This window comes from Silene latifolia, chromosome 9 (genome assembly GCF_048544455.1).
Source record: "Silene latifolia isolate original U9 population chromosome 9, ASM4854445v1, whole genome shotgun sequence".
Taxonomy (NCBI): Eukaryota; Viridiplantae; Streptophyta; class Magnoliopsida; order Caryophyllales; family Caryophyllaceae; genus Silene; species Silene latifolia.
Window position 1 is genome coordinate 221,013,272 of NC_133534.1, and position 25,838 is coordinate 221,039,109.

The 25,838-nt window shown below is 37.6% G+C and overlaps 1 protein-coding gene and 1 pseudogene across 1 annotated transcript; one reads left to right on the forward strand and one right to left on the reverse strand.

Annotated features, from left to right (window-relative positions):
- The first annotated feature begins 359 nt into the window (after positions 1-359).
- Positions 360-23,281, forward strand: LOC141602253 (protein NAR1-like; annotated as a pseudogene).
- Positions 23,282-23,376: 95 nt separating this feature from the next.
- On the reverse strand, positions 23,377-25,311 carry LOC141600419 (pentatricopeptide repeat-containing protein At1g09220, mitochondrial). Its single transcript, XM_074420654.1, has one exon. The coding sequence runs from the start codon at positions 25,001-25,003 to the stop codon at positions 23,519-23,521; it is 1,485 nt and encodes a 494-aa protein (XP_074276755.1). The 5' UTR covers positions 25,004-25,311; the 3' UTR covers positions 23,377-23,518.
- Positions 25,312-25,838: the final 527 nt, after the last annotated feature.

Here is a 25,838-nt window from a genome sequence, read left to right on the forward strand (position 1 = left end):
AACAACCAAAGCAAATGTCTCCTTTTTACTCGTACCAAATTCAGTAGGAAGACCTAAATATAATCCCATTTGTTTTCCCCCAGAAATTTGGAGAAGCTTGAGACAATCAGTAATATTTCGTAGTGTGCAATTTGGGCTAAACGTAATCTTTATTGTAGAGTTACCTTTTCTGATTAGATGTATTCCTAGAATTAGGGTTTCAAAAAGGAGGTGGCCTATTACAAACAAGGAGTTATGTTGAAGCCTTGAAGGAATTACCATTTGTATCAGCTTTTTTTTCCCACCAACAATCAACATTAATTGTTACTATGTTACATTATCTGAAATGCGATGCAGTCATTTTAAAATATGGTAAGAAAATGACTTCTTTGTCATATGCGACTATGTGGCCAATGTTATTCCGAATCGGCAGAGAAGTGTCATGTCCAACACGTGTCGAAGCGTCTCACATAGAATTTTCAGAAATTGGTTATTTCAGAACTTGGTCAAATTGAGTGTCCTCACCAATTTTGCAGACACGTATTCGACATGTTTCATAAATTTTGAAGGGAAGATAATTAATTGCCCGTAAGGCCAAAAGTATTATCTGGTTGAATATTTGCATTTTTTTAATGTGGACCCTATACGCTAAGGAAGTACTCGTATGTGTCAATTACAGAAAATTTAAAACATCTCCCGGTGAAACTGAAGTAGAAAAGTAGAACAAAGATGAACAATTAGATGGTAATTGTTAAAAAGAAAAAGAAGCTTGTTTGGGTTATTATTACTTTATTAGTATATATCATTTTCCTTGTACCCTTCTCTTCTTTCTCTTCTCTTACACCTTTCTAACTAAATTAGGAGACATTAGGGATGTATCGGTGCAGTGACTGAAATGAAATTGGTGTTTCAGAAGCTTATCTTGGCAGCACAAAATGTATGTCGAACATGAACACACAGACTAAGTGAAGCGTCGAAGTAAATAGCTTGTCACATTGTAAGACAAGTCATAGAGATTAATTTGCTTTGTCGTTGCCGTGTTTGAAATTGGTGTGTCGGATGCCTGTTCTTACTTTGAAGAGGCGCAAGGTGCACCGAGATGCTAAGCTGAGGTTCTAGGACTCTTTGAGTACATGGGTCTCGTGTCCTCAATCCGGGTCGGGTCCTGTCAACACCGATATGGTGGGGTTGAGAGTGGAGTTCTAGCATCACATGCGCTAAGGGGCCGAGGCGACAACGCGCAAGGCCAAGACACGCGCCTTTCAGACCGTGAGGCGCCCTATTTTTAGAAACACATTTATATTTTCCAGATAAAATTTAGGGCAACAATACCCTTTTAGGAGTTTTCAAGGTGGCTAACATGTAAAGGAGTAGAAGATGGGAATAATGGGGAAAATAAATGGCATTATTAAAGATGTAGAGGAAAAAGATACATAAAGTGCGTACTAGTGAGCTTTGTTAGGTGACCCTTATCTAAAAGGCGCACCTAAAATGCACCGAGGCGTTTGTGCTAGTGCCTCAACAAGGCACGCTGTAGGCGCACTTTTTTAAACCAAGCGCGTGCCAGGCTGGCTCAAGATGCATGTCGGACACGGGACGGACACGCAGATTAAGTGAAACATCGAAGTAACATAGCTTGTGACATTGCAAGAGAAGACTAAAAAGATTAATTTGATGAACCTGAAAAAATGGTAGAGTGAAACCTAGAGTGGCATTTGTAATCTTTTCCGTATTTTTTTATTTATTTTTAAATTTTTAAAGTTGGTAGTGTGATTGCTTTAACTATGAAGGGTCGGAGGGCTCGTATATCTATCATAAGTTCATGAATGCATTTCGTCCGCTGAGACACACATGGGTAACATTCTAACCTTATAATTTGAAGTTGACTATGAGTCTGTCTGGTTTTAATTTATGTTAATCTTTATAATTATGCTTCTGATATTGCTTTGTCTGTTATGTTAGGCGTGTGATTAAGGTAAAAGGTTCCATTCTCCATGGACTCTTCTTTGTTCTCTTTCTGACTGGGATTGATTATTCATCTTTCCTTCAGGTTCTCAGAAAGCTCACGACGTTTTTTAAGTCACTGGGAGTGAAAGTTGTTTTTTAAGTCACTCAGAGATTTGGCACTTATTGAAGAATATAATGAATTTATTGCACGGCACAAGCAAAATCAGCCTCTGAGTGGTGCAGTATGCAAAACTGAATTACCCATGATTTCATCTGTATGCCCAGGTATAAATTTTTTGGCACTCTTTTCTACCTGGTTTCAGCCGCGTTCCCCTCTCTCCTTCAGAAAATATACTTCCTTTTCCTTTCCTTGCTTATGTTAGGATGGATCTGCTATGCTGAAAAAACTCTTGGATCCTACATATTGCCATATATTTCATCTGTAAAAAGTCCTCAGCAAACAATTGGAGCTGTCATCAAGCACTACCTCTGTAAGAAAATGTCTCTCAAGTAATATTGATAACACCACACTGTCTGAATGAAGTTTTCAGACTACAGTCTCAAACCCTTGTGTTTCTTAGATGGTTTTTAGTATATTATATGTGACTTGGTGAATTGATTTCCTTGTCATTTTCTCTCAGTCATTAATGAATTATAAACAGGCCGGATGAAGTGTATCATGTCGCTGTGATGCCTTGTTATGACAAGAAGCTTGAGGCCGCTAGAGACAATTTCGTATTTAAAATGGAATATGAAGATGGAGATTTCCTAAATGGTGATTTACAGATTACTGAGGTGGATTCTATGTTGACATCTGGGGAGGTTTTAGAACGAATACAGGTAATTAAAGAGTGCTCATTGCCTGTAACTATGTTTAAATGTTTTTCAGTCTAGTAAATCAATTACCAAATCACTTATTGGTTGTTTTGCAGTCACAGTCAGTTGATTTTAGTACCTTGGACGAATCTCCGTTACATAAAATATAAGAAAATTAACTCTGGTGGCGGATATTTGAATTAATTTGGATGTTGACTGACAATTTGCACTGTATACCTTAGGTTGACTACTGCTACAGACGATGGAAATCTTTATGGGGTTAATGGAAGTTCTGGAGGTTCTGCTGAAACTATTTTCAGGCATGCTGCTAAATCCCTTTATGGCAGGGACATAGAAGGGCCTGTCAACTTTAAAACTTGAAGAAATTCAGACTTCCGCGAAGTCAGTTTGGAAGTAAGTGCTTGCTTTTTTTCTCTGAATAATCTTCATATAAGTTGTTTGAAGTAGGCGGAAAATATTTGCAGATGAATGATTTTAAATGGATTGCAAATTTTTTTGGCTTCTGATGCAATGCGTGTAGTACATCGTATTGCCTGTGGAAGTTGACTCTGAGTTCTTGCTCAAAATTCCAACTTCCTGGGTCTTTTAATGAAAAATTACTACCTCCTTGCCGAATTATTTCGTCGCCAATTGATTCTTGTGGTCTACTGATATCAACTTTGAACATTAATAATTTAGTATCTCGAGATTCAAAATATAAGCATAGATACCATGGAAATTTGTCATGTTTGATTTATGAAATCAACTATTCTGATATTATCTTTGTAAATTTTCAACAATTGTATATTGTAAGAAACATTGCTCAAAGTCCACATTATTGACAGCCGAAGTCAAATGGGACAATAGAAATGGAGGGAGACCGTAAAATTTGAAGGAGTTTGACATCATCCAGTTCTTCTATCTGTCACCCTGGAATATGTATTGCACTATTGCGTTATTGCTATCTCATTGCCTAGCCTTTTCAACTATTCAATACAATGTTTTTCGCTCTGATACTTGTTGTTGAGTTTAAGTTTGCCATTCTGTTCAGTTTTGGGGTGATGTGTATTAGATTTAGATTGATTATTTTCGATGTTAACCTTTCAGATGAAAAGAAGAAAAAACTGATATAGTGTTTCCTAATGCAGGCTGAGGGTAAAACTGTCTTGCGGTTTGCCTTGTGTTATGGATTTAGGAATTTGCAGAATGTTGTGAGGAAAATAAAAAATGGAGGAGATTTTTCATTTTCTTGAAATTATGGCATGTCCTTCAGGTTAAAATGGTGTATCCTAGTCATCTTATATTTATTATTATTATTCAAACTTAGGGATGGATTGTTTACTAGTAGAATGTTGTCATGCAGGCTGCTTGAATGGTGGTGGACAAATTAAGCCAAAGGCTGGACAGTCTGCGAATGATTTGATTCAGCATTTAGAAAACGTCTCCATGAGCAATGTGAGGATTTAAATGCAATTGTAAAGTTGTAATAAATGCGTTGATCTGTTACACTGTCATATGAATATATGATAAACTATGTTAGTTGTGTGAAAAAGCTCCTCTCTACTTCTTTTATAAAGTTTTTTAACCCCATACCTTCTTCGACTTGTTTGGATTGATATTGCAAGAGGAAGAAGGGTTGAGTTAGGAACTTGGGGGGAAAAGGGATGTATGAGATCCTAGGAGGTTAAGATGAAGTTATAAACTCCATTTCAAAATAGTCTAACTAAACAATGGAACAAATCCATTTTAAAACACTCTGTAAGGAATTTTGGTATGGATCACACACAATAATAAAGATAAGAATCAGAAAAATAACATGGACACAATATTTACGAGGTTCACCAACTTGGCTACGTCCTCACTATAAAAGGATAAAAATTACATAGCATTTGTCATTCTTTTATAGCAAAATGCCAAGCTATAACTTCCATCTAACATTTTCGTACTAATAACCATGAACAATTAAGAAGTAAGTTTCGGTAAGTTAGAACTTCATTCTCATATGTTTCTCATCAAACATATCACTAATGGAGGAACTTATCACTACAAGAAATAGGTCCTTTACCGTCCGTTTTGGACGGTCGGTAAATTTCTAATTCGGTCGGTAAATAGCATTACTGACCGATTTAAGGATATTTACGACCGACAAAAATCGGTCGGTAAATATGGACGGTAAACATAATTTACCGACCGACTACAAGCGGTCGCTAATTTAAGAAAATTACCTACCAATTTGGCGGTTGGTAAATTGAAAATCGGTCAGAATATAAAGGAGTTGACCAGTCAACGAGATTGGTAAAAGCGGTCGGTAAATTGAAAATCGGTCGGTAAAATAATAAAATTACCCACCGAAAACGGTGGGAAAAAGTAAAGTCGGTGGGTAAATAATGGATTTACCCACCGACAAGCGGTCGGTAAATTGATTAAATCGGTGGGTAAATTTTTTATTTCGGTCGGTAATTGGTTTTTTCGGTCGGTAATGTTGTGGAATGTGAATTTGGGCAGAATGTTTTCGGACGGTAAATTATTATATCGGTCGCAAATTTGTCTTTCGGTCGCTATTTTATATTAGATTTGTGTATATGTTTGCTCATTTGCCATCCCCTTTTGCCATGATTTGTTCCTGCAAATTTCTACAACTTAGTGTACACATTTTTGCCAACAAACAAGCGCTTCAAATTAACAAAGTCTTCTACATTCATTGCCAAATTGTCTCAAAATCATACCAATTACACAATCCAAGTCTTTTATACACCACTACATTGTCTTATACATACCAACTTTAGCTAACCCGCATTCAAATGAAACAAGTCTAGAGTTACTTAACTAACTTGATATCCTACACCGGCTCCTCCAATTCCGCCTCCGCCGGAATTATCATCGTTTGGATTATGGGGAGTGTTCAAAAAGTTAGTATTGCAATGGTATTGAGTTTGTGATTGAAACATTTTAGTCAAGGTTTCAATTTGTCGTCTCATTTCTTCTTGACTTCGCAAATTTTCTTCTTGACTTTTCAATTGTTGTTGCTTCAATTCTTCTTGACTTTTCAATTGTTGTTGCTTCAATTCTTCTTGACTTTTCAAGATTAGCTCTTCTCTTTGCATTGATTCCTCTCTAAACTTCCTAAACTCATCGGCTTCTCTTTCACGTGCCTCCATTGCTTGAGTTAGAACACCGGGAATATAGGTTTGAGAGGCGGAAGACTTACCTTTTTTAGAAGTAGATGGGGTTTGAGTGTAATACAATGGGGCGGCCGTTCCCAAACCAAAAATAGCTCCCTTTACGAATCCGTTATTCAAATCAAACCAAATGGCATTAGGATCTACCGGTTCTCCTCTACTTTCATGGTCACGTACCCTTGTTAAATAATCTTCCTGCATTATCGCAAAAAAGAACAAATTAAAATAATAACATAGCTAATATTTGAATAAAAGTTAAGTGGTCCATACTCCATCCCATGTTCATGTTCAGGTTCAACATCCTCAGCCACCTCCAATATTATTATATGAAAAAAGGGGGCCATTATGTTAAGTGATGCTTACATATTTTTTCTTTGCTTTCGGATGGCTCCATACTTCCTTGCCATCGATCATCTTCCTATGAGTATCAAGAAATAGCTCGACTGCATTAGGGATCTTTCCCTCCCTATCCTTCGCCTTTGAAATACCAAAACAAAGAATCAATTTCAAGGGACATACTTATATAACAATACACTAACTTGTACAAATAACCACTTCTATCATGGGTGGCTGGACAACAAGACTTGTTCCTGTCACCACTATATAGTTCAACAAGAAATATAGTTCAACTATATACTCCCTCCCTCCAAACTTGTATTCTCTTCCAGTATACACATATTCGACAAACTTCCCACGAACATATTCGGATAAATTTCCAAAGTCAGCAAATTCTTCAAATTACCGACTAACTAATGAACAAGTAAAAAGTGTAAGTTATTTACCATCTTTGCCGCATGTTTTACCGCTTTGATTGACCCATAATGGTGTGTAGTAGGGCCATCTTCTCCACCTCTCTTATTTAACGAAGCTTGCTCTGATTTCTTAACAAATCCCTTACCTTTCCGCTTCTCAAGGAACGCTTTGTGCACATAAGGTAGCATCCAACCCGGATTAGCTTTAGACCTAGCGGCTTCATTTACCGAACCTTTTAGACGTTTCTGAGCCGTCTCGTCATACCTTATCCTACATTCTTCATCATACCTTGAATCCCACTTGCACAAACTCTAACAAATAAAAAAAAAATTAAGCTGTAAAATAAGGGAAATTTAAGATGTAAAAAAATTTAAGCTGTAAAAAATTTAAGCTCTGTTGCAGCCACTAACAAATCAAATCAAATTTATAACATTTGTAACCACCGACAACAAGAGTGACCAAAATGCAACAATTCCCTCTGTCCGGCCCGTCTTGGGACAGTTTTCTAGGCCAAACCAAGGCGGATTTCACCCAAACAAAAGACCCAATCCAAACATTTACATGTACTTGAGTCAATAGCAAGAAAGTTGGTTCAATTTAGCATAAAGGAACCCGTCAAAACAGCCCGCGAAAACTGCTCGACAAAGTCCATTTTTACGATTTATAAAGTTCTTTTGTGACCGTCTTAAGACGAAATTTTAAGCATGAAAAGGATAAAATTTCTCACATACCACCAACCCATTACATACTTGGATATACAAAGGAGGCGGGAATCAACTATTTGGTTCAAATCATCCGTGGGATCGACTCAAAAACAGTCCACAAAAGTAACTCATCATCAACTTATATATACATGGTTTTTCTAGCAAATTCATGAGGCCGTCTTAAGACAAGTTTTTAAGTATGTTACAAGGCCGAATCCATCCAAACAAAAGACCATATTCATTCATGTATATGCACACAAGACGTGAGTAATCAAATTGACTCGAACCAACAACAAATCAAATTTATTGCTATGTTATATGCTTTTAAAGAAGCCATTGAAGACTATCACACCCCACCTCAGAAGACTCTATCCAGAGATCTAACAGCCAGGATCAGTAATTATATTTCATACCTAAGTGAATGCAGACCCCTCTCTATCAGTATGAGAAATGCAATCAGGTCTCTGAAGACTCGTATTGCAAAGTTGCCTATCAGTCTCACGGAGTCAGAGGCAAAGACTATCCTTTGCTCAGAAATTGATCTTTTCGTCAATGAAAAGATAATAATAGCCAACTAGGAGATCATGAAATGAAATTTAAAAATTTAAGTTGTAAACAAAGGTAAGAGACAATATAAATACCCTAAAGCCATTGAACCATGCATCTTTTTTGGATTGTGGAGTTTCCGACCAGTTGAAGTAAGGGAAATCGTAGTTGTTTTTGAAAGAGCGGGTAACTCTCCGGGTCACCTGGGTGTCGTCAAACCTATATCAATATTAATGCAAAATTGATTAAACTCGTGTTTAAATTGCATTTACTTAAAAAAATACAATATAGATAACAAATTGTACCATAGCTTTCCCGGCTCTATTTCAATAACATCACACTTTGATGCCGTAGATGCGGTGTGCTCCGGATTCTGATCCATGACCATTTCGGAGACGTCTCCAGATCTGTCCTCCTCATCCTCCTGCTGCTGGTTCCTAAATACCACACCTCGTCCTCGTCCCCGTCCCCGTCCTCGTCCTCGGCCTGACATCTTAAACAAATTAAATGCACACTAGAAAACATTAGCAATATAGATAAATGTCATGAATTAAAAATGTAATGAACTAATTTTAACAGAAAATGTAATGAACTAATACTCATGATTTAAAAATGTAAGTCTTAATACATAGATAAATTATATAACAAACAAGAACTAGTCTTAATAGGAAATTTAATTAACTAATCTTAATAGAAAATGTAATGAACTAATTCTCATGATTTAAAAATGTAAGTCTTAATACATAGATGAATTATAAAATAAACAAGAACTAGTCTTCTTCTTCTTCCTCTTCCTCCTCCTCTTCTTCTTCCTCTTCCTCCTCCTTCTCCTCCTCCTCCTCCTCCTCCTCCTCTTCCTCCTCCTCCTCCTCCTCCTCATCATCATCATCATCATCATCATCATCATTTATAAAATCATCTTCATCTTTGTCGTACATGTCATTCTTTCCTCTTTGTAATCTATGAAACTCCACCTCTTCTTCATCTTCTTCCTCATCGCCACCTTCATCCAAAACTTGTAACAGATCATCTTCGACAATGGAAGACAAATTTAGAGGTGTCATCACCTCTTATTTTAATACCATAGTATTGTCAACCGGTGCATCAATTTCTGATCTTGCCTTACTTTTGAACACCGCCCACCAATGATCTCTATCTTTCCTTGTGTTTGGATAAGGAGCATAATATACTTGATTAACTTGATGTGCAAGTACAAAAGGATCGTATTTTCCGTACTTCCTCTTATGATTAACTTCTACAAGTTTATAGGTGTCATGAACAATTGTGCCGTTTGAAGAATTATCCATCCAACAACATTTGAACAAGATGGCGTTGTAAACCGTTTGTTCGCCACAATACCTTAACTCAATGATCTCTTCTAAGGTACCATAATAGTCATCTCCATCAATACCGTTTACGCAAACACCGTAATTCATACTAGCTTTATTTTTCCCATACTTCAATGTGTGAAAATTAAAGCCATTGATAGAATATCTCTGCCAAGTTTGTACTTCTTTAGAAGGACCCATTGCTAAGGCAACCAACAAATCATCTTTGATATTCTCTTGAATTACCTAATTTCAAAGTTAGATAAGTAAATATATTTTGTACTTAAGGTTTGTATATATTTGTCTAATGTTTACCTATGAAACTTACATGTTCTTTAAACCACGGTGGATAGAGCTTCTCATATGAACTCCAAACCTCATCGTCATTAGTAACTTGTGGATGTTGCTCACGGATGAAAGCTTCGAATAACCTAAAATTTCAAAGTTTTTACTACTATAAATATTATTAAAGTTAGATAATTTCATAAAACTAATTATGTTATTATACTTACGTACCTATCATATTTTTCTAATCGTTCACAGTTTGATAAGGCATAAAGATGGGCACGCTCATATTCCTCTCCATCCAAGTATCTTATTTTTCCTTTTGTGAATGATTTACCTCCATGTTTTTGGAATAGCTCGGGTAAAGTAGAATCAGTTTGCTCTGTGGTTCCAAAATCCAAATCTTTAGCCTTTGTGTCTATATGCTCTTCAAAATATTGGGAGCAGATATTTGATATTTCTTCCACTAAAAAAGCATTGCAAATAGACCCTTCTATTCTTGCTTTATTACCAACTTTTTGTTTTAGGTGATTTAGAAACCTACATACACTTTTAGTGTTAGTAGCATATACAAGATATATAGATTAGTTTGAATAAGTAATTTAACTAAGAGATGTTTTCATTTACCTCTTAAAAGGGTACATCCACCTATATTGCACTGGGCCTCCTACCCTTGCTTCATAAGGCAAATGTATAGGTAAGTGTTCCATAGAATTGAAAAATGACGGCGGAAACACTCTTTCAAGCTTGCAAAGGATCTCGGCAATGTTGTGTTCTAGATTTTCTATGTTTTCGAGTTTGAGGGTCGGGGCGCACAAATCACGGAAGAATAGACTAATTTCAGTTATTGCATTCCACACATCTTTCGGCAATAAGTGTTTCAAGGCAACTGGTAATAATCTTTCCATGAATACGTGACAATCGTGACTCTTCATCCCATGAAGAGTGAGATCCTTTAGATCAACACACCTACTCAAGTCTGATGCATATCCATCTGGAAACCTCAAATTACAAATCCACTCGCACAACACTTTCTTTTGAGCCTTATCAAGAGCAAATGGAGCTTTTGGCTTTTGACCATTCTCTTTTATGTGTAAATGTGATCTTTTGCATAATTTGGGCAAGTCTTTTCTTGAGTTGTGATTGTCGGCGGTTTTCTTCTTATTATCCATCACTGTGTGAATCAACAACTCAAAGAAATTCTTTTCAATATGCATGACATCCAAATTATGCCTTAGCAACAAATGCTTCCAATACGGTAATTACCAAAATATACTTCTCTTAAACCATCCCGTTTTCAATTTTTTCAACTCCTTAAATTCAAATCTGTCATCCGTCAATGATAGTTGGATAATCACGAATATTCTCCCAAATTTCAAATCCGGACATTATTGGAGGGGGTTCATCATTTTTTTGAAACTTATTCTTGAGAAAGGATGTTTTATTATAACGGAATACGTGGTTAGTGGATAAGAAATGTCGGTGACAGTCAAACCAACACATCTTACCTCCGTGAGGAAGCCAAAAGGCCTTTGATTCTTCCATACAATAAGGACAAGCAAGTTTACCGGCGGTTGCCCAACCAGAAAGCATGCCGTAAGCTGGAAAGTCATTAATGGTCCATAAAAGAGCGGCTTTGAGCTGAAAGTTTTGTTTCTTCGACACATCGAAAGCGGGTATACCAACCTCCCACAAGTCTTTCAACTCTTCAATAAGAGGTTGTAAATAGACATCCAAGTTCTTTTTAGGATTTTTAGGACCGGGAACAATCAAGGAAAGAAACATAAACGGTTTCTTCATGCATAACCATGGCGGTAGGTTATAAGGAGTAAGAATTACAGGCCAACATGAATAATTATTCCCAAATTGACCGTATGGTTTAAAACCGTCTGTGCACAAACCAAGTCTAACATTTCGAGGCTCTTTGGCAAATTCTCGGGAACATTTTATCCAAATGCTTCCAAGCCTCACTATCACTTGGGTGAGCGAATGTACCTTGCACACGAGGGTTTTGATCATGCCATCTCATTGCCTCCGCAATATTCCTAGTTGCATAAAGTCGTTGCAATCTTGGACCTAGAGGGAGGTAGATTAAGAATTTGTGAGGTATGCTCTTTCCACTTGCAGGTTTTGGCTTGTACCTATCTTTGCCACACTTCTTACATTTTTCAAGTGACACATCTTCATTCCAAAAGAGCATACAACCCTCTTCACAACAATGAATCTTTTGATAGGGAAGTTGAAGAGCTTTAAGCAATTTTTTTGCGTTATAGAATGTGCGGGTCATCACATTATCCCGAGGTAAAGCATCTTCAAGAAGTGAGGCAACCTTATCTACACATTTGTGCGTTAAGTTATCCTCACATTTTATGTTAATAAGCCTTGCAGTTGCTTGTAACACTGACATATCGCTCCCCTTATACAAAGGCATCTCCGCCGCTTCTAACATATCAAAAAAACTCTTCAATTGAGGGTGTGGAGTTTCTTCTTCACCGATAGGAGGTTCCTCCAAAAGGTCTAACGCCGTGTCTCCTAAACCATCTATTACCATGTCTCGATATGATCCGCCAATGGAAGCGTGGGTGTTTGGTTCATTGTTGGGTATTGGAAAAGAAAAAGGCTCACCATGACACACCCATTCATAATAGTTCCCCGTGAAACCCTTCCTAATAAGATGTTCGTGCACCACAAATTCACTCAAGTATTTCATATTTTTGCACTTGACACATGGACATCTAATGAGTTGTGAATGACTAAATTCATCTTGGGTTTTAACATATTCTATAAAACTATTCACCCCAACTACTTATTCATACTTAACCATTTTTCTATCATCCACCCGTTCATACATCCATTCTCGTTCCACCCTCTTCATTATTGTTCTATATAAAAAGAGAAATACAACTTAGGATAAAAAAAGACATGAATGAACTCATTAGCAATAAGAAAATAATTTAGCTTATAATTATACTAAGTAAGCTAACTGCTTAAGTCTATCAAACATTAATTAACTAAGTAAATCACAACATTAATTAAACTAATTTTAACAAATTTAAGCCTAATTACTCTTATAAATATCACAATATCAAATTTCTAACATCCCCAACTAAACAACATAAAATTAAAAACTCCAATTTCACACAAACTAAAACATTTCTACATTTAAATTCAACAGGTAGAACAAACATATCATAAAGAAGTAATAATCACTATATCTAAGTTACAAATTCTTGTTTAAGATCGTCTTAACTTAGGACGGTGAAATTATAATAGTTTGTGAGACAACTTAAATTAAGACGATCTTAAACAAGAATAACTGAAGTCAAATTATATGTCCCACATTTCATGGCTTGTATTTTTTATTTGTAGATACAGGATCATGGGGAGTGTCTAATTCCATTTGTGCTGCGGCTTGCGTGATTTTTAATTGTCTCTGGAAATGATTTTATGTTGGCATTGTATGATGATTCTAGAGTTCTTTCATCCAAAGTTTGATTTTTATAGTCCATATATCAGATATATCTTCAACATTTTCCCTACATGCCCTTGAAGTTTCCTGCCTGCACCATCTTATACTTATAGCAAAATTGAGCACCCTATGGCTGAATTGGCCTGATCCTTCGTAAAATACGTAAACTATCAAATAAGTTGCATTGGGTGTGAAAGAATGTATGGACATTATGATCATCCCTGTCTCTGTCCATCCTTTCAGTACACTACACCTTCCGAAATTTTGAAGAAATAATTCTTATGAAGTTATGTGCACTGTCCGATAATGTGAACAATGGATTCAAGTTTTATGTTGGATTTGGCAGTTGTGAACAACCATAATAACACTACTAATCTAATTTGTGAACACACCCAGGAATCGTGCTTTGCTTGCAATTTAATAAACATCACCAATATTAAATTAAACCAAAACCTAACCCTAACTTCCCCAATTTCACCAAAACCTAACCCTAACTTAAGCAATTTCAAAATTACATTCAAATCCTAACAAATAATCAAATATTACACAAACTTAAGTCTAAACAATCATAATAACACTACTAAAACAATTAAGAACAAAAAAATTATGGAAAAAACATACCTAAATAAAATTAGGAAAAGGAGAAAGAAGAGGTTTCAATCGGGCTGACCACAGTACCGGCGGTGAGGTGGGTCCAGTGAGGGTTGCTCCGGAAGTGTCGGGACGTCGACGTGATGTGGGTCCGGCGAGGGTGTGTCCGGCGAGAATGGATCAGTCGTGTGGTAAATTGTGGAGTATGAGTATGTGGTTGTGGTAAATTGTGGAGTATGTGTTTGTAACCCTAATATGTGTTTGGTCGTTTTTTATTTTTTTGCTTTGGTCTATTTACCTACCGATTGTTAATTCGGTCTCTAAATTGAGTATATCGGTGGGTAATTTAATATTTAGAGACCGATTTTATAATATTACCGTCTGAAAGATAATCGGTGGGTAAATTACCGACCATATTTAATTTACCAACTGATATCGGTCGGTAATGGGATTCAAAGACCGACTTTTTGAGCGGTCGGTAAAATCGGTTGGTAAACGACTTGTTTCTTGTAGTGTATTTCTAACAATCTCCCACCTCCCGACAATTATGGAGGTAACATCAACTTTACTTTTTCCATCTAATTCAACCATGTTCCACTCATGCTTCATGTAAGAGTCCAGTTCCTTGACCATTTACCATTCAACTTTGTTCCCAAAGACAACCATATCTGTCGGGCTTCGTGTACTCATCGTTTTCTGAGGCGTGCACTCCCACCTTAACGAAACACCCTTACTTGCCTTGCTAGAACTTTTTGAATTTCCGCACACATTTAAGCATGTCAGTTTCACCTTGTGCTCCCTTTAATCACCTTTCGCCTCCAAACCACCAATTTTATTTCCATGATGCTTCATATAAGGCTTACTATGCTTAGATTTCTGATCCCGCAACAAGTCTCGTGAAGTCACTATATTCATCCCTTCTGCAGTTACACTACTCATGTGACTACACCCTATAGTGGTGTACAAAGTTCCACTCTTAGTCCCACGAGCTACCACCATAGCTTCCTTGACTATTTTCCTGGAACTTCCTCAAAGACAACCTTGTAGCCTGCTTCATCGAGCTTTCCAACAAATGTCAATTTCTTTCTCAAGTTCGGGATGAACATGACATCTATTAGCTCCCACCTACTCCAATTGGGGTACCTATCTCAACATCACTTTTTGCTCATAAGCGGCACCGCTTTACCATTTGCCAAGTAAGCCGTACCGCACCTTCCACTAAATTTATGAAAGGAATTTAGTCTAATTCCCAAGACTCAATCGGATCTTCGACACTATCTGCCAAAAAATCACGCATTTCCAACCACATTATTACGTTGTTGTCCATTTTTCTTAGGATTTGGACAGGTGTGTAGGGATTTTTGGTATGAGTCACTCACACAATAATAAAGATAATAATAATCGGAAAAATAGCAAGGACACAATATTTACGAGGTTCACCAACTTAGCTAGGTCCTTCTATAGTCCGCACTAGGAATTTTATTGATCACTCAATATGAGGATACTAATTACAATGTTATTCATCTCCTTTTATAGCTAATAATAAGCTATAACTCCTAGACAAAATAAGTGCATGAAACTCTCATATTAATTTCACGTGATCAATGAAAAGCAACTTTCATTGAGTTAGAATTTCGTTTACGTATGTTTCTCATGAAACATACTTCTCCATAATGGAGGGAAATAAGTCCCTCCATTATGGAGTGATATGTTTCATGAGAAACATATGAGAATGAAGTTCTAACTTACCGAAACTTACTTTTTCATTGATCATGGTTATCAATACGAAAATGTTACATGAAAGTTATAGCTTGACATTTAGCTATAAAAGAATGACAAATGCTATGTAATTTTTATCCTCATATTGAGTGATCAATAAAGTTCCTAGTGCGGACTATAGTGAGGATGTAACCAAGTTGGTGAACCTCGTAAATATTGTGTCCTTGTTATTTTTCCGATTCTTATCTTTATTATTGTGCGTGTGTGGTTTATACCAAAAATACCCGGTTGGGCAGGTGAGGGAAGGGCGATCCACTAAAATTCACAATAATGGTAGAAAGCAAAATTTTGTTCGATATATTCGATGGGAAAGATTTTTCTTTCTGGAAAATGCAAATAACGGATTATTTATATTCAAAGAATCCGCATCTTCCTTTTGAAGGCGCTAAGCCGGATTCCATGGAAAAAAAGGAGTGGGAAAAATTGGATAGACAAGCGCTAGGTGTGGAGGATGAAGGTGATCGTTTAGCAGTGAATGTCGAAGATCCGATGGAGTCTTCACACTAACCCATGTAAAAATTCTTTCATAAGTTTATTGGTGGAAGGTGTGGTATTGCTTACTTGGCAAATAGTAAGGCGATGCTAATTATGGGAAAGGGTGATGTTAAAATCCGTACCCTGTTTTGGGGTAAGGTGGGAGCCAGATAATTGACATTTGTTGGAAAGCTCGATTAAGCAAGCTACAAGGTTGTCTTAGAAGAAAGTTCCTTGAAAATAGTCGAGGAAGCTAAGGTGGTAGCTCGTGGACTAAAAGTGAAACTTCGTACACCACTATAGGGCGTAGTGACTTGAGTAGTGTAACTGCTCAAGGGATGAATATAGTGGTTTCACGAGACTTGTTGCGAGATCAGAAATCTATGTATAGTAGGCCTTATATGAAGCACCATGGAAATAAAATTGGTGGCTTGAAGGCAAAAGGTAGTCCGAGAACGCACATGGTGAAACTCGCACACTCAAATGTGTGCGGAAATTCAAGTAGTTCGAATAAGGCATGTAAGGGTGTTTCGTTTAGGTGAGAGGGCACGCCCCGAAAAACGATGAGTGTGGTTGCCGGTGAGAACAAACTTGAACGGTAAAGGGTCGAGGTTGGGTTGCGAGAGGCATGAGCGGAACATGAGTTGCATTAGGTGGAAAAAGTAAAGTTGATGTTATCTCCATAATTGTCGGAATGTGGGAGATTGTTAGAAATAAGTCCCTGCATTATGTAGTGATATGTTTCATGAGAAACATATGAGAATGAAGTTCTAACTTACCGAAACTTACTTCTTCATTGATCATGGTTATCAATACGAAAATATTGCATGAAAGTTATAGCTTGACATTTAGCTATAAAAAAATGACAAATGTTTATGTAATTTTTATCCTTATATTGATAATCAATAAAGTTCCTAGTGCGGACTATAGTGAGGATGTAACCAATTTCGTAAATATTGTGTCCTTATTATTTTTCCGATTCTTATCTTTACTATTGCGTGTGTGGTTCATACCAAAAATCCCTACAAACATTGTTGATGTCTCATGCACCTAACTCTATGAGCTACAGTGGACTCTAGACACACAACTACGGCTAATGTTGCATAGTGTCAGCTACAAACAACAACATTACCCCAATGCTTCACTGGCTCCCGAAAATTGAGAGGTAAGGGAGATGGAGGGTCAGATGTATGCAGCCTTACACTTGTGTTAGCTACACGAAGAGGCCGTTTCCGAATGACTCAAGATGAAAATTGCGTCATTTTGCTTTATTCCATCATAATTCAGTAGTCTTTGGCTCCATTGGAAATATTTGTTGTCGTGTTCTGATGGTATGCATGCAAAAAATCCCTCCTTTTCTTTTTTGAGCCCATCTCCAAGTTGATTCTCTGTTGATGGATGTATTGGGTGACCAAATGAGACAAGATCTTATTAGCGTATTGGATTGCCAAATTATTATGGTGATAGGTCTTTGATTGTGCAGTGTGCTATAGTCTTTGTGAACAATCGTTAACATGAACAGGGAGTGAGTAGCTTGATTTGATTCTACAAATAATTATCTTTGTAAAGGATATGTGCATTCAGACGTAGAGTAGATGTGGATAAACTCGTCCGGATTTTAGAAGGTATTTGTAAAGGTTGTAGTAGGTGAAAGAGATTAATCGGTGATTGTATTTCATTAAACTTCTCAGTTATATACACCTAGGTTAGCTTACAATTAGGCAACAGAATATCGACATCTAATTTACATAACTGATTGCCAAATACTTAGGAAACTAATAATATGGAAAATAATTACATTATCTTCACTATTATTCTATCATACCCCCGCAGTCGAAACGGGAGGTAACCGAACGTTGAGACTGTCACGAAAATCTTCAAAAAGAACCAACGGTAAGCCTTTAGTGAAAATATCCGCAATCTGATAACGAGAAGGAATATGACGGACGCGAACTTCACCTCGCTCCACCTTTTCGCGGACAAAATGTATGTCCATCTCAATGTGTTTAGTGCGTTGATGTTGAACAGGATTACCGGAGAGGTAAATCGCAGACACATTATCGCAATAAACAAGTGTAGCTTTGTTCAAAGGGACGTGGAGCTCGACCAAAAGATTCCGCAGCCAACACGATTCCGATACAACATTTGCAACACCACGATACTCAGCCTCGGCACTAGACTTAGATAAGGTAGGCTGTCTTTTCGAGGCCCAAGAAATCAAGTTATCGCCAACGTATACGCAGTAGCCGGACGTAGACCGCCGCGTGTCTGGACACCCTGAAGGAAATGTAGATCTATATACATACTAACATACTCATATATGTTAAAATTAATTTGTCATAAAATTAAATGTGGATTTTATGCATGCAAACTTTAATAAAATAAGATAAGAAAATATTTTCTCACCATAAAGATTTCGGTCATAATGGGCACTAACAAGATCTCCTTCTTGTTAGTTCTTGAGCTTTCCATTAATGGATGAACATTCTTGACTTCAAATTAGAAGCCCTCCAATTAGTAGCACCCAAGACAATCCCTTAATCCCACAAATAAACATGTACTAGATGTTTGTATTGTAGTTTACCTTAAAATCTATTACTAATACTCATATACTACTTCTAGTAATCTTAGTAATTTATATGAACAATTTAGATTAAAATCTCATCCTTTTTGATGAAGATGGAAGAGAGAGAAGAGAGGAAATTCTACATGAACATCTTGCATGTTTTATGAATGGTAGTATTTTAAGAAAAATAAAGCAACCAACACTACTCAATTAAGAGTGTGTGTGCCGCCCAACTCTAGCCCAAAGGAGCATCATTGCTTTTCTTTTTCTCTTATAAAAAATATAGGTGTGTAAGAAAGTGGAGTAGGTTGTAAGGCTAGTCAAGAGTAGTCATCATGATGTTTATTTTATCAAATAAAATAAAACAACCAAAACCCACTAACACACCCACTATTTTCGGTCCATTATGTATAAAATGGACTACCATTTTATTTTTGTCAATTTGTCATTTGTCACACAATATGTCACATGTAGTATGATACATGTTACTAATTAATTAAATGCATATTTATCACATAAATATCATTTTATAAATTAATTAAATTACATTCAACAAATTGACTAGTGATGCTTGATCACTTAAATAAAATGGGTCATACAGTTATAATTCACAACTTCTTGTAATTATAATTAACCATTCATTCTTATCTTTATTGTTTCTCAAACAATAAATAATTTTAGCAACAAAGCATTTTATTACTAAAATAAATCTTATTTAATCCCATTACAATAAGATATCAATATTCTCTTTCTCACAAATCGAATTGTTCAATTTTAAGGAATTAATTAATCAGACGGTATACAACTAATTAACCTTTTCAATTAAGGGAATCGTCCTTTAGGTGTGACCTCAAGGGATCAATTGATCACCACCGTCGACGACATCTAAAAGTAATGTCAAACTCTAGCCACCAATCATTACCGATATGTGTGGACCAGTTGACTATATATATGTAATGTATCATCCCTTCCGTATTCTTGAAATGAGATTTAATAATGATATTTAAATCATGTGATCGCACTATTGTTGAGGACACATTTCCCAACACACCCGCCCCAATCAGCATCAGTATAGGCGGTTAGATGAGATGGGGCAGAAGGTCGAATCCAAAAGTCGCGGTCAAGGGACCCCTGTACATACCGAATGACCCGTTTCAATGCATTCATGTGATCTTCCATCGGATTATGCATGAAAAGACAAACTTGTTGAACCGCGTAAGAAATGTCGGGTCTAGTAAATGTGAGGTACTGAAGAGTGCCAGCAAGACTACGGTATTGTGTCGGATCAGCATAGGGAGTGGAGGAGGAAGCGCTGAGTTTGGGCTTCGTGTCGACGGGAGTCGCGGCCGGTTTACAAGAGGCCATTCCAGCCCGTTCAATAATCTCCTCGGCATATTTCTTTTGCGAGAGAAACAGGCCATTGTTGACGGACTGAACTGATATTCCCAGAAAGTAACTTAAGCACCCCAGGTCTTTCATTGCAAATTCTCCATTAAGGCTACCCATAATCGACTTACGTAGAGTCTCGGAAGAGCATGTTAAGATGATATCGTCAACATATAGCAATAGATAAGCCGTGTGTGTACCTCGTCGAAGGATAAACAAGGAATGATCCACTTTGCTATGAGAGAAACCAAGGCGGGAAACATATTCAGCAAACCGTGTATACCAAGCACGCGGTGCTTGTTTTAGACCGTAAAGCGATTTTTGCAAAAGACACACGTGATGAGGACGAGAACTGTCACGATAACCAGTGGGTTGATGCATGTAAACCGTCTCATTGAGTGTACCATGGAGAAAAGCATTCTTTACGTCAAGTTGGTGAATAGCCCAAGACTTTGAAACCGCAATTGACAGAACGGTGCGTATGGTCGCGGGTTTGACAACCGGACTAAAAGTCTCACCGCAATCAACTCCAATCTGCTGTGTTTTCCCGTCACCTACAAGACGAGCCTTATACCTTTCAAAAGAACCATCAGCATGAAACTTATGACGAAAAATCCACATAGACCTTATAATATTGGTATTTGAAGGACGTGGAACCAAGACCCAAGTCTTATTGTCAATAAGAGCGTTATACTCGTCATCCATATCCATTTTCCAATTAGGGTCACGAAGGGCGGACACGGGGTCACGGGGAACCGGTGAAATAGCAAGAGTGTGACTCAAATTTTGGGATGGGTTGGGTTTAAAGTATTTTGGGTTGGGTTTATAAATACCGTGATCAGCGCGTGTCGTTGCTTTCGTAGCGTGACGAGCCGTGGGACCAGGCATAGCGGAGCTAGCCGTGGTGGTGGTGGTCGATGGTCAAACAGAGGCCGTTGAGCAGTGGGGGGGCCCGCTCTTTGTGAAACCGGGGTGTGGTCTTTGGTTGTAGCAGGGGCTGTCGGATTGGCAACTGCGGTGGATGCGGATCACGGGTAGGGGAGAGTCGAGCCTTTGTGGGAGAGGGACCCGACGGGGAGGGGGTTTGTTGTTGGTGAAGGCAGAGTGTCATTTAAATGATTGACAATATATGGTGACAAACTATTATCCAAAAAATTATAAGTGGAAATGTCGTTGGAACATAATTTAGCAAAAGGAAAATTAAGTTCATCAAATAAAACATGCCTACTAATAAAGACTTTACTAGAAGCGATGTCAAGACATATGTATCCACGGTGGTTATTTGGATAGCCTAAGAAAACACACGGGGTTGAGCGCGGTTGTAATTTATGTATAGTGGTAGCGGGAATAAGTGGGTAACATAAACAACCAAAGACTCGGAGGTGACTATATACCGGATGTCGATGATATAGTACACGAAGAGGAGTGTCAAAAGAGATAGGTTTACTTGGTAATATATTCGTCAAATAGGTAGCCATGTCAAGTGCATAATGCCAATATTTAACCGGAATAGACGCGTGAAATAAAAGTGTGCGAATCATGTTATTAGTGGAACGTATTTTGCGTTCGGCTTTGCCATTTTGTGACGAAGTGTGTGGGCAAGACAAGCGAAAAACTAGTCCATGTGTAGCACAAAAGGCTTTAAAAATACCATTTATAAATTCCGAACCATTATCACATTGAATCGATTTTATTTTACGGTCAAATTGGGTGTGTATGTAGGCGTGAAAATGCGTGAGTCGAGCGTTTACATGACTTTTCTTTGCTATCGGAAAAGTCCATAAATAATTCTTTGTAATCATCTAAAATTAAGAGGTAATATTTATGGCCAGCAGAACTTAAGACGGGTGAAGTCCAAAGATCACAATGAAGAATATCAAACGGCATGTAAGTACTAGATTTTGACATAGTAAAAGGAAGACGAATTTGTTTACCAAGAGGACAAGATTGACAAAAAGACTTGCTAGACAAATTACAATCAATCAACCTATTATTCTTAAGACTGGAAATAATAGAATTTCCGGGATGACCTAAACGATCATGCCAAAGAGACGATGTAGCTAAACCAGCAAAAATGGGCGATGGCGAGGTCGTGTTGGTGCTCGAAAGAGGGTATAGGTTTCCCCGACTATTACACCTCATGAGTTGGGTCCCCGTCCGCATATCCTTCACACAAAAACCGAAAGGGTCAAATTCAATAGTGACGTGATTATCAGTAGTGAATTTTCGAACCGATATTAAGTTTTTGACAAGATGTGGAGAATAAAGCACGTTTTTAAGAACAAAAGGGGGATGGGGTTTGGGAATTTTTGACTGACCGTAACCTTTAATTGGGATGGAATGGCCATTTCCGACAATAATACCGTTAGGAATGCTCGAATTAACAAAAGACGAGAGTTTACCTTGGTCCGATGTCATATGTGAAGTAGCGCCAGTGTCCATCACCCAAGGCTCCGGTGGACCCAAACCCAATGTATACATTGCAGCAGCAATATCCGTTTGAGACGGTGGTCCCTCAGCCGTATACGCAGTAGCTGGTCGCGGACCCAATATCCCCGAATTTGCACCACATCCTTGACCAGGAGGTCTCGCCCAAGGACCAGCCGGGTACGGGCATGGTGGGTAACCCCATGGGGAAGAGGGCCACTGCCATGACCCATAACCCGGAGGCCACGGCATCTGAGCCGTCGGAGCAGCAACCGGAGAAGCAGCAGACGCCGTTATTGGCGCAGAGGCAGGGGATTTCCCCTTTCCACCTTTAGCTTTCTTCTTACTATTTCCGTTACCACGAGTACCCTTACCATTGTTGTTACCCGAATTTCTCAGTAGGCAGAAGGAAAATTACCATTTTTGATGCTTAAGATGAGTTGACAACTTGAATCTAGTCGTGTATCTTCGTGTTGGTTTTGGAACTCTAAATCTTGGGTGTCGTATTTGCTCTCTTTTTAGGGTTGTCCTTAAATCGTTGTAGTTGTGTTGTGTTTGGTTGAGTCTGTGTCTTGGTTAGATTGTCGGGGTGCTTTGTTTTTGATTCAATCTTATGTTGACTCTTTATGAGTTTGTTGTTTGGCTATATGGCGTCTCTTATGGCTTGGGAATTCTTTAGGGGCACATTGAGAATGAATAGTTGGGGAACGTCACGAGAAATTTTTCTGCATTTGATTTGAGTTTCATCATTGTGATACTCTGCACTTGGAAGAAACTCTGTAATTATTTATTTGGCTTGTTTTCTGGTTGAGTGTTCTTTACTGTGTTACAGGGTTATATATGCTGAGTGGCTTGACCAACCTGGTTCTGAGAATGCTAAGCGGTATGTCCACACCCAATATCATCCGGTAGTGAAAAGCGTAACTTCTCAGCTGCAAAATTGGTGAGCTTCTATGGCCCAGAATTTGTTACGACATCCCAATGAACAACTTTGAGATAGGTCTTGGACATTCTATCAGTTATATACTCTCTAGTTGTTTAGGCCATTATACTCTGTTTTGCGTGATTTGTTATATCCTTTTTTTTAATCTTTATACGGACGTCGGATCCTCCGAAGATGCCAATTTTGCCATTATATATACCCCAGTTGTAATTAATTTTTTCTTTTAGTTGTTACTTCAGGTGTAGATAACAACTGTGTTACTTGGTCACGGTGAGAACAATCATTCATGTATATAATTGTATACACCATGATTCTATTTTATACATGAATTTAGACCACGTAGCCATTAAGCAAAACTCCGCCCAGAAATTTTATAGATTTCCTTCTCATCGATCAACTTTCTTAATTTCTCAGCTTCTGAGAACTTGCCTTGATTAGTCAATATGTTTGACATAAGAACATAGTCCCCACCATAACCTCTTTCCATCTCCTGTATCTTCCTTGTTACTCTCTCAGCAACCTCTGCTTGACCATGAACGTTGCAAGCTCCCAAAATCGTCCGCCAAATTACAACACCATCACTATGATTAGGAATGCGGCTTGCTATTTCCTCTGCCTCCTTCAATCTCCCTGCTCGGCTCAACATATCAACTACAGCTCCATAATGTTTCAAGTCCGGCCTCACAAAACCCTCATCTACCATTCTTTCAAATAATTCGACCCCTTCTTGAGCTAAACCGCCATGACTATAAGCATTAAGAACACTCAAGAAAGTAATTCGATTGGGTCTAATACCCAATTTTTGCATTTCTTCGAATCCCTTTTTAGCTTCTTTTGCCATTCCATGCATTGCAAAACCGGCTACTATAGATGTCCAAGTCACCACATTTCTTCTATTTGTCGGGATCCCTTGGAATAATCGTGAGGCACTCTCAATGCAACCGCACTTGGCATATGTATCAATGTGACAGTTTGTGACATGGATATATCTCGGGTTGAAACCGCATTTCTCAGCGTAGGCATGGAGCACCTGACAGTTGTTAAGATCTCCGAGATTTGCAATTGCTTTCAAAATTGCTAGTAGTGATACTTCAGTAGGCATAATGCCTTCTAGAACGATCATTTCGCGAAAAACGGTTAAGGCTCCTTGATAGTTGTTCATACTGGTGAAGGCATCGATCATACTAGTCCAAGAAACGACATTTCTTTTCGGCATCTTCCTAAATAATGTGAGTGCCTCTTCTAAGTGTCCCCATTTCACCAACCCAGTGACTAGGATATTCCAACCTACCAAATTTCTCTCGGACATTTCATCAAACACCTTATATGCATTAGCTAGCAACCCGAAATCAACGCACATGTTGAGCAGTGCTGTCTGTACATAAACATGACAGTCAAACCCTGATCGCACAACAATGCCATGAAACTGAAAACCCAGTAACTGTTGGGACATATTAGCACATGATTTGATAAGAAACGAGTAAGTAAAACTGTCGAAACGGAAAGACAATGCTGGTGTTGCTTGTCTGTAGAGAAAGATGGCTTCCTGAGGGAATTCTCCAATGGCATAGCTGCGCAAAAGGGTATTGAAAAGAAAGATGATTTGGGCAGTTGGGGATTGGTTTAGTGACCCATTAGTTGTTAATTGAGAGTGTATTTGCTGCGTAGCGCGGCGAGATGAAGGGAAGTCGTTTAATTTAGAGAGTAAATGGTGATAGTAATGATCTTGAATTGTATGAGTATTATATGATGAGATAGAAGCAGAAAAGTTGGGAAAGGATTGAAGATGAGGAACATAGTAAATGAAAGCTTGTTTAGGCAACCAACGCATGAGGTTTAAATAATCAGAGATCAGAGATAATGGTTAAGAGTTTTAACAGAGATTAGAACACGGCAATTTTAGTTCTATGAAATGAGTAGTAGTTTGGCCATTTGGGTGGGAAAACGGAATACAGTTTATTTTCAATGGTGTTTGATGTTCCAAGACAAATAAGTTTCTTTCAAAACCCAGAAAAATTTAGGGATTTGAGAATTTATTTTCTTATCTCCTTTTCAAGCTTTTCGTTCGTCCCCTTCTTCAATCATCATTTCTCATGATCATCTTTTAGTTTCTTCGTGATTAGGTAGATCTTTAATCTTATTTTTAGTCTTTGATAAAAAAACTAGTTTTGTTTGAAAATCACGGGTTATCTCTAGGAAAATTAAAAATTTAGATTGTTGATTTTTTTTGTGAATATCAAATGAAATCGGAATTTATTTCATTATTGATACATATTCCTATTTTTAAATTTTGATCATCATCTAATAAAAATTCATAAATTTTTAGAATTTGATTATGTACGAATTAGAAAACTTTAAAACCAAATTGAAATATTGAAGTTGTTAGTTGTATAAAAAGTGAATTTACCTGTGGTGTGTGCATGACATCAAGAATTAGCCGCTAACCATACGACTTCACCACAAGGTCTTCCTTTCATACCGCCTACAAAACAAAAGTACAACAAAAAATAATACACAAATTAGTAATTCGTCATTCCAAATTTAAGTTAAAGAAAATACTGCAAATTTTACCACCCCAAATGATTGTTTTGGAGGAAAACAAATGAGACAATCTTAAATAGGAGAGGCTAAATAATGGTAATTTGGAAGTTAAATGATGTACACTA